Raw genomic sequence first — 13,312 nt, forward strand, 5'->3', positions numbered from 1 at the left:
CCCCTTATCCATAGCAAGAAAGTTTAAATCAGTAATAAAATATTCATATGCAGCTATTTGCTTGAGAGAATAATTTATTTTCTTGGGTGGATGCCTCTTTTGGAGATATGCAACTCTGGAATCCTTGAGGGAGCGCTGTGTTTTGTGCTGGAGCACTTTGATCAGCAGGAATGAAACGCTGGTTTCAGATGGGGATCAGAGGAGAGAGAGGAGAAGGATTCAGACAAGGGGACCTTGCCATTCACATTAATGGATTGTGAAGACTGAGAGCTTGCCTTTTAGACACCATGTCATCATCCTGACACGGGGAATTTTCAGGGCGGTGCCAGGAGGGATGGATAGACTGTAGGTTATAGCAAAGCAAAGACTATTAAGTATATGTTTAACTTGTTTACTCAGGAAAAAAGGGCCACTCTCCATGCTCTGGGATGATGTGGTGTTTACCTCAACATTATCTTAATATTACCTTTTGAAAAATGAGGCTGCTCTGCCCTATGTGCATTTCTCTCAGTCACCATTTTTTCTTTAACACCGGCAAAAAGCAGAAGGGATTTCTTTACTTCTATTTTCATTCAGGAGCAAGTCATATTCCACTTGACCTTAGCTGCAAACTACTCTCACTTGTGTAGTCTCTTTTGTACATTTACATTAGACATTATTAGTATTTGAAAGTGTTATATACCTGACAAGGAGTGTTTAAGTTCATTGGATGAAATAAGCATCACACAGTGGAGTGAACATGTCCGATACCTCTAACTTTAATCGAGGGAAATTTGATACATTTATACCGGAACTTTTTCCCAGCAACCCAGAGAAATATTTTAAGCCCTCAGGTGGAGAGTAAAATGCAATTTCATCTACTTTGGGACTTGAACATCTTAACCTCCTCTCCAGACTCATTACCCCTCACAAAATCCAGGAAGATCTGCAATGCCCCGCAGTGACAGCACATGCACGCACGTACACACACGTGGAGCTGCAAAGTAATGAAACTATGTTTAACAGGTTAAGAAGCTTGGCCAAGACTCTTTATCAGCCAGACTCTGACATTATACACTCTGCTCAGTTCTACTTTAAAATAATATATTCTAATCTGTCATAACTTTTTATTACAGCTCCAGTGTCAGTCAGGAGACATTTCTTAATCAGAACTAGTTGCAAGACAATCTTCAAGAGTATCTAAGAAAATAAGTTTTCTCTTAAGGTTTAAGGAAGTGCCACTCATTACACTCAGGTCAATGCTATTAGGATATAGAGAGCGACGCATGTAGGAGGAAAGTATTCACTGTGAGCTTCTTTTTATATCACATATAGAATGATTCACACATTTCCTTACGTCTGGATTCACACGTTTGGTTCATAAACAAGACCTTATTTGTCCTTATCTTGTTAATGTAATTGCATATAACTATTCAGATATGCAAAAACACATTCACACATCTGCTTTGTTGATAAGACTAAATTTATCCTAAGTAGATGTCTAGGAAAATATTCCCATAAAACATAGTATTTGGCAAAAGAAGAGTAGGAGAAAAACATCAAGGCTTAGTCTTTTTCAAAAATTAAAACGCTGCTTTTTTTTTAACTTCCTGATGAAGGATTGATGTGGGAACCTGTCACACTGTGTTTGATGCTGCTAATGACCATGCCATGAAAATACATGCATTTTAAGTGTTTAAAGGAAAGTGACTTCACATTTTTCTTCTTTAATTTGACTTCATGTGCCCATTTCTAAAGAGCAAATCTACCCTAGACTTTTTGAGTCCAGGAATTACTCTTTCCTTTGTTTCTTTTAATTTTGAAAACAAGAGGACACTTTCCTTGAAGTCCCTTTGTTGAACACAAAACTTAAATGTTCTTTTAGTAGTTTAAAAGACCTATGATATTGCCGTGGCAGTTATGAGTATATTTTTAAAGATCTCTTTGACGTTTTAACAAAATTGATGACTCAATTGGTTGCCAACAAAATGTAACGGTCCATAATTAGTCAGTGATGTTATCACGTGTTTTCATGCTGTGTGTAGACAGAGCACACATTTACCAATTTCAAATGCTGAAGAGTGAGACATCCCATATCCATACTATCCCTGCTGAGTGTGGGACATGCAAAATAGCGCTACAGGGAAAATTAACCAACAGCTCTAGTAATTATTTATGAACAAAATAGTATCATCGCTTTAAGCATCTCCTCTAAAGATGTATTCTAAATTGTTACTCGTTTTTCTATGTTTAATATAATTATACAGCAGCATCAATACATTGGTGCCCATAGACTTTTAGTTGTTAACAGATATAAAAAGAGGTGTTTAGAACTATAAATAATACAAAATAATGTTTTGTCATGAACCAATTATTGCATTTTTAATCATATATTTATTTAATTATTCATCACACATTCAAATATAAGACCTAAAGTAATCTTGAAGAGACCTATAACCTTATGGCCTAAAATGGAAGAAGGTTAAAAAAAAATAGAACAGTAAAGTAAAGGAGGTTACACTAGTGATGCGAGAGAGAAAACACTGCTGGTAGACACAGTTGCTTTATGACCTACTAAAATATGACATGGAAGGAAATCCCACAGCAGGTGAGTGTGGTTACACTCTTGCAAAAAACAGTGAAAGGACTTGAAAGAAAGACCAAAAAGCATGTCAGGTCCGGCCAAGGGAATACAAAGACTGAAAAACAGGAGGGCCGGAAAAAACGGTGCACTCTCCCACACCAAAAACTTTCAAGCATTTCTAGATGAGGAAATTGACATCTTTCCAAGAGCTGAAACTAGCAGCTGATTGGGCAAAAAAAAAAAAAATCCAACGTCTTTATGGACAATCAGATCATGGGGAGGGGAAATGTTTCTGCTCTTGTTGATCTCTTCCAGATTGCAGTTGTATATTTATTTTTTACATGGCTGTGGAGGAGATCTGGAAATAACCCTGATGATGGCATAGTGACATCATGTGAGTAATTTTAGCTCTAAAAACTGGCTGTTGTAGTTGTAGCAGGAAGCCTGGCTTGCAAAACTTGGGGTGTGGAGCTTAAAAAATGTTGGAATATTTACAAGGCAGGGAGGGGAAATCTCTTCCTTTTCTTTGAATTTGATGTTTCTTGTTTTCATACTTTTGCTTTCTGTAAATCAAGTATGTTTTGTATTTTGTTGAAGCTGAACATCAGGAGTACACTTCTGTTTTGTCTGGGGCTTACAGAGGTTATACCCTTGTCTGCACCAGTTTGGTGTCTCACTGACCTTGTACATCACATTGGGAGGAGAGCAGCACTACAGAGCAATGCAGAGGCTGTGGCCTTGCAACTTTAGTTCTCTGCTACAATTTTGTCTTCTGCCTGCACACTCAGAGCAGCTCAAACTACTCTGCCTTACTTCCATGTCGGAAAATTTTCTGACCATGTAACTGCTCACATAAAGTCACTATTTTGTGCTCCCCAAGCTACTGACATGTGATTACACAAGTTAGGGCATCATGTTATTACTGCGTTTATGCCAGCAAGGCAGAACGAAGATTAATGAGCAATTTTTAGCGACTCTGTGGTCCAAGACGGTGAGTAGTCTTTCCTTTAAACCCATTATTCTCATTTTAGCTAAGCAATTATGAACAGCAGATCCTCTGATTGGATACTGTAATTCCAGCACGAGGCTGTTGTTATTGGAGCAGAGACGTTTCATGGTTAAGTTTGCATGACACTTGATTTGATTAATTACTTGGCCCAGTCTACTGCAAAACAACATGCATGTTGTGGACAGTGACATGGAAAAAAACTTCATTAAGTTCCAGGTTTTCTCCGGATGGATTAGAGTTCCAGTGAAGAACTTGGACTCATTTTTGGACGATTTTGGCGCCGCCAGGGTACATATGTCCTGTTGTCTTTTTATTTCTATGTGAAAAATGAAAAACAAAGGCTATTTTTGTGGCGTTAAGTTAATCACTTGGTCTGATACCTCAGTTATAGACATTAATAATAACCATTTATAAATTCTTGGTCATGTCATTGGTGGTCTCATTTTATGATAACTAAAGGGGACAGGGCGTTCACAGTTAGGGGTCCGACACTCTGGAACCATCTGCTCAAGGAGATCAGGTCTGCTGAGTCAGTGAACTCTTTTAAATCCCTTCTTAAAACATACTTTTATCGCAGAGCCTTCCCGGATTTTATTTGCCTTTATTTTATTTTAACCATCTTAGGAAATATATTTTAAAATCATTTTATTCCTTTAGAGTTCTTTTAGGGGAATTTTATGTTTTTTAAATATGTTTTATTTCTTTATCTTGACTTGTGTGTTTTTATGATCTGCCTGTCTTATTTTGCTGCCCATGTAAAGCATTTTGTAACCTGGTTTTGAAAGGTGCTCTACAAATAAAATTATTATTATTATTATTATTATTATTATTATTATTATCATTATCATTATCGTTGTTGTTGTCGTTGTTGTTGTTGTTATTATTATTATTTTCTTTATTATTATTATTATTATGTTTTTATTTATGTTTTTATTTATTTATTTATTTATTTATTTATTTATCTATTTTTTTTCTAGCTCATAGGGAGTTATCGTTGTTAATTTCATTATGTCTCATCACCATTGAAAAACTCCCTCAACTAAACTTCACCCAGCATCTCAATTCAAAACACGGTAACAAGGATAGGGTCACTTTTCATTCAACGATTTTAGACTAAGTGTCACAAGGAGCAAAAAATGTCAATTACACAACCAAAAGACATGTGGATGTGATGGAAATCATGTACATAGTTTTTCCTCATTTAGTTTTTCAACAGGAGTCCTAGAAACAAACTTAAAAGCTATTTGTAAAACCCTCATTTGATTGAGGAATGCTAACAAGACCATAGAAATGTGACATTATGCAGATTACATGGTGCCATCTGATCTTAAACATTTCTACAAAGTGATCTCTACTGAAAAGAGTCACCATCTGTTCACAGAAAAAGCACTTAGGATGTGACTTTTTGAACATAAAGCTCAGCAGATACCAGACAACAGCAATTACCCTCCTTAAAGCTCCTAACTATCTGTGGATTATGATGTGATTATGGGGATGAAAGTTGTGGGCGTGATTGACCTTAGTTATTAAAAACACCACAACTATAATGTATGTAATTTTTGATCAAATAAGGATATATGGTGCATGGGTCATATTATTTACTCTACTGTAATATTTCTTTGAAAGTTTGGGGTTCACCTTTAAAAAATGCAACACTGTAGTGTTGTTTATTCAACATATTAATATGTGTGACACAGAGGCTTTTGGAACATACACGTATCCATAACAGAGCCCCTGCTGAAAATATATTCCTATGCGCTTGACTTTCATCCATATAAGTATAACACTGCAATGTTTACACATGTTTTTATCATCAGTCATGTCCTTCTGAAAGTTTGATGAAACTGTGTGCGCGTTGAACATGGAAATTCTGTTCTCATTTGTCACACATTGGGTGTTCAATGACACCCAATGTGTGGAGGCAAGTGAAAGTGTGTGCTAAAGAGTGTGCCAGTGTGGGTGGCAGCTTTAAGTCCGTGTTTGTCTGTTTGTCTTAAAGGGAAAGTAAAGTAATGCTATTCATACACATGCACAAAGACAAAAACAATATACTCACAATGAAGAGGATGCGGAAGTTGGCCAGTTCTCCGAAGAAATCCTCCACACTGACCACGTGGGGGTCAAAGGCAAAGTAGCTGCCGATGCTCTCGTAGAGCTTTTGCATGTTCTTGTGCATCGTGGACAGTTTCTCGTACTGCTCCCGGGCATGCTTGCAGAAGCCGTGAGAAAGACTGAGTTAAGGGAAAAGCAGGAATAAACATCTCAAACTCAGACAAACACATAAAAAAGCTACTGTAATCAGCAATACAGCAACACCACCGAATATATCCAGCTGTGAAAAAACAAGCCATTGTGAGAGATGATCACCCTAGAAGCTTTACAGCATTCAAAAAGCCCTGCTATGTCAAGGTCAGCAAAACAAAATGCTGGATAAAGAAGGGTCAGAGACAATCTAATGTGCCATTACAATAACCTCTTCAACTCACTTTGGAGTCAATGGCACAGTGAGCTAATAGCTGCAGCCCTGGAGTAATGGAAAGGTGTTTTGTAGTCAGCAGCATGACACAGATGGTTGCTGCAAAAAGCTGATTGCAGTCATTGTTCTATTGTTTCTCCCAACAACAGTGGGGTCAGGTTGTTTTGAACCTCACAGCTCACGTCGCACTGTGTAATTTACTGAACAGGCGGAGCACTTTTCTCCCGGTGAATGGCTATTGACAGCCGGCATCAGTTAAGCATTATCACAGCAGCCACTGACCTCATGGAGACTGCACTTGGACACTCCAAGACTCACACATCCTGGGAGGGATGAGGATGACACAACCTCATGTAACACAAACACATGGTCACCTATTTGGGGACACGTGCATTGACAAGTTAACAAACACACGGAAATAACCGCACACGAAACACTCAGCTCTCAGTAGTTCCACAGCATCAGTAAAAGTGTCCAACACCTGCTGTGTCTTCAATCATTTTCATCTTTCCTCTTAAGAGGCTATAGTCATTACAGCTTTAAAACCCCAAATAGCTCAAAGCGTATCATTATGATGTGGGATTATTTATCACAAATTTGGCTTTATTTTGATAGGTCTTGCCATGAGTCCTGCTGAGTACGATGTCATAGCACTTAAAAGTAATTGCTAAGATCTTAGAACTTAATATGTGTAAAAAAGACCTAAATTCAGCAACAAACACAAGGAGTCAAATGATAAGAAAAGCTAGAAACAAAAGAGAGGTTTTCGAAGATTAGCAAAACTCAAAAGGAGCACATTTGTAGTGTCGCTTGAAATTCTTAATTTAAACCTTAAAAAAAAAGTACAACCTTTTGAAGGAGGTATTTGTTTTACCAGAGTTATTTAAAATATAAATTACACATGAGAGTACAATCTATTTTACTTCAAAAATATTATAAACAAACCAAACAAAGAAACCAAGAAATGTGTGATTTATCTATTAGTCAGGATTTAAAAGATTAATCCAATTGGACCATCTTTTTTTTTTGTAATTTGAACTTAATTACCCAAGAAAAACTCATTCAGATTGAAAATCTCTATATGAAGAGTGCCCTGTCCAAGACAGACAGCAGCACAGTGTACAACATTTCCAACAAACAAAAAGCAGCCATACATACAAACGTATTACAAGAGGTGGTTATAATATGACATATAACAACAGGTTAAACCGTAAACTATAGTCATAAATATAATAGATAGAACACCAACAACATGTGTTATTCAAATGCCTCCAGAGAGACGTGTTCCTTAAGTTCCAGTTCTTTTTGTAATTTCTTCTGAGAAAAGGGAGCAGCTAACTTTAACCTCTTTCTCCTTTGGAATAAGCAGTACAAAAAAATCCTGGGACAGAGGAGTGTTCATTCCTGTACTCTTCTGTTTGACGTAGGTTTGACATAAGTATGACAGAAGAAGACCTAATATAGGCTTGTAAATAAGAATAGTGTGTTAGGATGAGTTGAAACAAACAAACGCGTAGAGCAAACAGTGATGAGTGAGGACTTAGGAATTAGTGATGAACCTCAGTGCTCCATGGCACACAGAGTCCAGAGCATGTAAGCTTTGAGGCATACATGTATATGACATCATCACAGTCTGGCACAGAAACAATGCCAAATAGCAGAAACCAGTCACTTTTCAGGCCCGTTAAGAAAGGCAGAATTTCATTCTACAATAAAAATACAGTTTGGGTACAAAAATATGGGTGCTACAAGGCAAATCCCATGCATACACAAGGCATGTGCACATTGTGAGAAAAGATCACAAGGATAGTGTGGACTGTAGTAATGTTATTCCTCAATGTCATTCATTGAAGCTGTGGTCTTATCCTTTTCCAGCTTGTGATGAATACTATGAGAAAACAGAGGAATATGGAGACAGGAAATAGACCTTTTCAAATATTTTTTTGTGTGAAAAATGTGTTTGTGTCGCTAAAATAACAAAATATCACTGGAAATCTGGAATTTTCAAGCCTTGTATCGGACCTTAAGAATAACAGAAACCTTGAAAAAATGACAAAATTATTCATTTTGAAAAACTAGTGGTCGTGAGAGCTGCTACAAAACCTTAAGACTAAGTTGGTTTGTTTGCATCCTTCATCCACAAGTGCACACTTTGTTGCGTGCAATGTAATCACAACAGGTAGAACTTGCACTTGCTAAATAAATAAACCAGAGCTGTGTCAAAGTGTAGTTTTCCTTTGATATTCAAACTATATGTTTCGGATGCCAATATATCTGTGTAGGCCTTTATAGTAAACGTCCTTCACTCCTATCGCTTCAAAGGAACCTGAGTTCTGTGTGAATACAGTTTATAAAGATGTTGAGCATGATAGACAGGAACCTCGCATTGTAGATAGAAGTTTTCATATTAATAATAACAAAAATAATAATAAGTGGGAATACACACATCAAAGGTTTGATCCGTACAACTGGCATTTCACCGACTTTAATCTGACTGATAATGAATGCATCAACACAGATGCTGCAGAGTGGAAAAAAGAAGCATGAGTCAGGCCGTACAGTGCTTTCACATGTTACGCTTTCCCACTAAGGGAAGCAGCTTCTTCCTCACTGCATCATTGGTACAGTTAAGGGCAATTAGCCCACATGTGCAGTCGCCTTGGCAACATTAGCAGACTGGTGATACAGCATGTGGTCTGTGATTGTCAGGGCTAAACAGTCACTATATCTAGATAGTCTTTTTTGTAAGCAGGCTGCCATTATGATGTGAAAGCCAGTGTTGCTCCACTACGCTGGTTGCTTGTTTGTTCTGTCATTTTAGTAGACATCCATCTTGAAGTCCAGGGAATATCTGGGTCCCTGGGCAAGTTATTAACTCGCAGTTTTGGCGGCTATAAATAAAGCATGCACATGTGCCTGTATGTGTGTGTGTGTGTGTGTGTGTGTGTGTGTGTGTGTGTGTGTGTGTGTGTGTGTGTGTGTGTGTGTGTGTGTGTGTGTGTGTGTGTGTGTGTGTGTGTGTATTTGATGCATTACGCGTACAGTACATATGCTCACGTTAGCATGGATGTGAGGAAGGGCCTTTGTGGCGCCCTGGGGTATAAAATCACAGACAAGGTAGATGGTTAACTCCCTGCAAGATGGTGTGAACCACAACACAGAAGCATTGGCACAGTCCGGGTTAGCCTCCAGCCTATTCGAGGGCCACACTGATGGACTCATCTTTATGTCTTTCCCCTCACCTGTCTCCACCTCGCCGGCTGCCTGGTCCTGATTTATCCCCCATGCTTCTGTCAGACTGTCTTTATCTCTTCTTTTGTCCACCTCCCCCCTCGCTCTACTTGTGTTGAAAACTCAGGGGCCCGACGGAGAGATGTAAAAGCAAAACTTTGCCAAAGACAGCTATCTTTTGAACATCCAAACTCCTGATAGAGTTATGGTGTACTCGAGACGTATTTGTTTGGTTATCTTGAAATAAGACAGGTAAAGAACAATTTCTGTCTAGGGACCAATCAGCCAAGGAGAACACCATATGGCGCAGTGCTATTTATTAGCAGAACTGACTTAAATACTTCACCTAAAAAATACAGCAGGAGTCAGATTGGCAGCTTTAAATACTCATTCTAAATAAGGCCTTATTGCTCAGAATGGGAAGATGACTCTGAAGCAAGCAAATTAGCAGCATGTCAGTGAGATGGGAAAAAGATACGTTGATAATAATCTGATAATGGCAAGCTTTGTAAACGTGTTCGGATGTGTATAGAACAAATCAATTCCAAAGAAGAGTTCACTACATGCTCAAGCAGTTTTTTACACTGTTGCCAGCTTTGATTACTTGCTATATTCACACAAATATATAAATAACATTGAAGCTTTCACTTGTGTCTGATTACCTATATCTGTTTATAACTAGAACATAACCTGGAGTGCGAAAAACTGAAACACTTAGTAGATTGATACTTAAGCCCAGGTATCTTTGAGGGTACAGACATAAAATATATATTTGACCACCTCTTCTATAAACTCAATTTATGCTGGGGTGAAATAAAACATTCCATTATTGATGCTTGTTATCAAAGGCAAACTTGAAGTAGAAAGATGGAGCTAGCAGGAGCAGCAGAGCCACGTGCAAGCTGCAGTGGTTCAGCAAGGCAACTGTCACGCGACAGGTAGAAGTAGGCGGTGTTGCCCGGACTTGGTCTCCCTCAAACACTCTGAGATACACATGTATGCACGTGCACAGCGGTAGCTGTGCCCCGCTGGGGACTGGACTGAGGCTGGCTGTGCATTGGCTCCTTGTATTTCCACATCAAAGACATGTCATATTGATGGAGCCTGACACACATTGTCCTGCAGCAACACAACCGGTTCGGTGGAGTCTTCATCAAACACACATGCGGAGAGAGAGTGAACAGGCGCGTGCACAGTTGCACACCCACTTTTTGAATGCCTCTCTGTCAGGTTGTCCGTTACTCTTTCATTCCCACAGTTTCTCACTCTCATTGCAGCCTTTATTGTCTCTCCTTTCCGAAGATAAATCTTTTTCTATTTCTTTCCCCTTTCTTCCTGTCCACCGCTGTCTCTTTCAAACACGTTGCCTTTATAATTCTCTTTCTACATTTCCCCTTGATATTCTCTCCATTAAATTCTCTCACTCTAACAAGAACTCCCTCCTTTCTCTCCTACTCAGAGTGAACTTTCAGAAGTATGCTGTCTGAGCTGTGTCTCAGTTGGGCTCAAAGCAAAGCAGAAGCGAAGCAAGGGTCTAGAGGTAGAGCATCATGCCGCCTTTGCTTGCCCCGACTCTGTTTGTCAGTCTCTGCCCTCCTCCTGTAGCCGTCCTCAGAGGAGTACTACCGCCTGCACTTTATGTGCGCTGAAGCTCACCAACGCAGGGCAGGACAATCGCTCCAGGACTGGAGGGCTGTCTTATGAGCATGGATGCTACCAAAGAAACGCATGGATTCCCAACACTTCTTTATACTACCAGTCAGAGAAGAAGACCTTATCATTCATATAAGCTTGATTTAAAGCTTGTGCCTTGTTTTACATTCCTGCATCGCGTGGTGTTCTTAATACTATTTTAAGCCTGTTAAACTGTGGGATAAACAATTATAGGTCAAAAACAGGGCATAAGGAATATCAACTACTCACACAATGGCAGTTTCTGACAGCATCATATCAAACATTGTCGATTTTCAAAGACAATGTCACAAGTGAGATGTGATGTCAACGGCAGCGCTCTGCTAGTTCATGTTTTTTATAATTCCCTCTCTCAAATCATCCTTTTTTAAAATCTAGAGTTACTTTTTTGTCCTGTCAGTGTCCTCATTTCTTTGTTTAATCAGTCACTTTTTTATCTACATGCTTGACGTGCCAGAAAGGGTACATTTAACATCAGTAAGCCGCGATTAAGGGCGCTCATTTTTTAACACCACAAAGTGACATCAAAATCATGTCCAAGTCTGACTTACCCTCGATGTAGAAAAAAAGAGAAGCTTTTCTGGAGCTAGACTCCATTCAGTTTTATGATATAACCCAGGAAAGAGGAGAAAAACCCATTTAAGGGCCAAAACCAAGTTAAAACGCTTTTCACAATGGCCACCTATGAGGATGGCAATAAATTACCAAGTTGTTTACCTGTGTGCATGAGAGAGTTATTAAAGTGCTGCAAAAAAAAACTACAGTGGGGCCTGAAAAGCCTCCTTAATAAATCTCCTGTAACCTAGTTGCATTAATGTTTATTTAATGCTTTTCCTATGTGCTCGCTGGCCCTAGCATCCAAGGCCCCACACTAAGCCTGCTTTTCTCCAAACCCCACCATCCCTGCTCCCTTTATCCCCACACCTACTGCCAACAGCCCCTGTGGGCCAAATTACACCAAAGCTGCCCACTGACTGGACACAACCCATCATGTTGAGAGTGAGAGGGGGATGAGAGAGGGATGAAGGAATGGAGTGCAGCAGCAGGGCACAGAGTGAGAGTCAGGCGGAGGGAGAGAGCACAGAATAATAGATGTAAAAAGTAATTCTAGCTACTCTTCGGCACTATATTTGAATCTAGCAGCGTGAAATTTTTCAATGAAAATCAAAAATTCTTGGTGTCTGCGGTCTGCTACTTTTATTTTCATTTTGGCTAGTATAGCAATTTGTAACTTTAAAACGAAAAACTGAGAAAACAAAAGCGGGTGAGAGGAGTAAAAAGGCCAAACTATATCAATGCCATACAATGTTTACGTGAGGAGCAGTGTTTTCCTTAAGTTTTTTTCCGGCATTATTCCTCTCTGCCCTCCATGTGAGGTTCTTAAGTGAAGAGGACAGGACCATTCTGTTATGTGAGGTGATACAAGCAGAGGGAGGTCCGCAGGGCGAGCAGGAAAGAGGCTGACAGCATCCTGAGCTGGGCTGGGGCACATAGACTCTGGGGCTCTCAGAGGGAATTAGCAGAGCAGCTAGTTCCGGGAAAATGGGATGTGACCCGGTGCTGAGGTGTGGAGAGAAGAGGGGGAGGAGGAGGGAGTGAGGGGGGACTGTAGAAAAGGGAGGGAGGGCTTAGTGGAAAGAGGAAGGGCAGAGAGGAGGGACGAGTTGGCAAAATTTAAAAGAGGTCAAATACTGTATGTTTAAAAGGAATTCATCAGGCACATAACAGAATGTACCTTATCTGATCTCTGTGATCTCTATTACTGTTCTATCAAGCTATAGATTGATGCAATTCATACAATGCTTTGAAATGCAAACCAATGTCCAGAATTGTATTTCCCATGCTAGCATTTTTCAGGCTGAATATTATATTCACAAAGTATGAGCATTGCAAAGTTTTAAATCAGTAATCTACATAATATGAATGTCTCCGTCAAATATCAAGGCAGCCTTTTCAACATTCATCAAGACATTTCAGATCAACCCCAAACTGTCATCCTCAATGTGGCACCATAGAGGAGTCAGAAAAACACCAAAGTCCACAGAAAACAACATCAGGGAAGTTTGTCTGTTTGAGTCACATTTTGTTGAAAAGGCAATTGTCTGCACAGAATTTCCCCCTCAAACAGTCCAATATTTGCTGAGAAATTTCAACAAATATGGATCAGATTGGTGCACAGACTGACAGACTGACCAGCCAAAACTGTCATTCCAAGAGTCAGTAGCTATTGAAAACTGTAGCAGTCAGTCTTGTGTCTCTGAATAAGGCAGCAGACCTGCATTTGGTTGATGATGAAACTAATCTAGATTTAAAAAAAATAAAAATAGAAATGTGATGATAA

The 13,312-nt window shown here is 39.3% G+C and overlaps 1 protein-coding gene across 1 annotated transcript in view; it reads right to left on the reverse strand.

Moving 5' to 3' along the window:
* Positions 1 to 233: 233 nt before the first annotated feature.
* The window catches only part of diaph2 (diaphanous-related formin 2), a 376,472-nt gene continuing 363,393 nt past the window's right edge, over positions 234 to 13,312 (reverse strand). The window contains exons 28-29 of the mRNA XM_034690901.1: positions 5,629 to 5,793; positions 234 to 343 (exon numbers count right to left, since the gene is read on the reverse strand). Of these exons, the coding sequence (XP_034546792.1) occupies positions 242 to 343; positions 5,629 to 5,793 (267 nt within the window). The 3' untranslated portion in view covers positions 234 to 241. The remainder of the gene's footprint in view (positions 344 to 5,628; positions 5,794 to 13,312) is intronic.

This window comes from Notolabrus celidotus, chromosome 8 (genome assembly GCF_009762535.1).
Source record: "Notolabrus celidotus isolate fNotCel1 chromosome 8, fNotCel1.pri, whole genome shotgun sequence".
Taxonomy (NCBI): domain Eukaryota; kingdom Metazoa; phylum Chordata; class Actinopteri; order Labriformes; family Labridae; genus Notolabrus; species Notolabrus celidotus.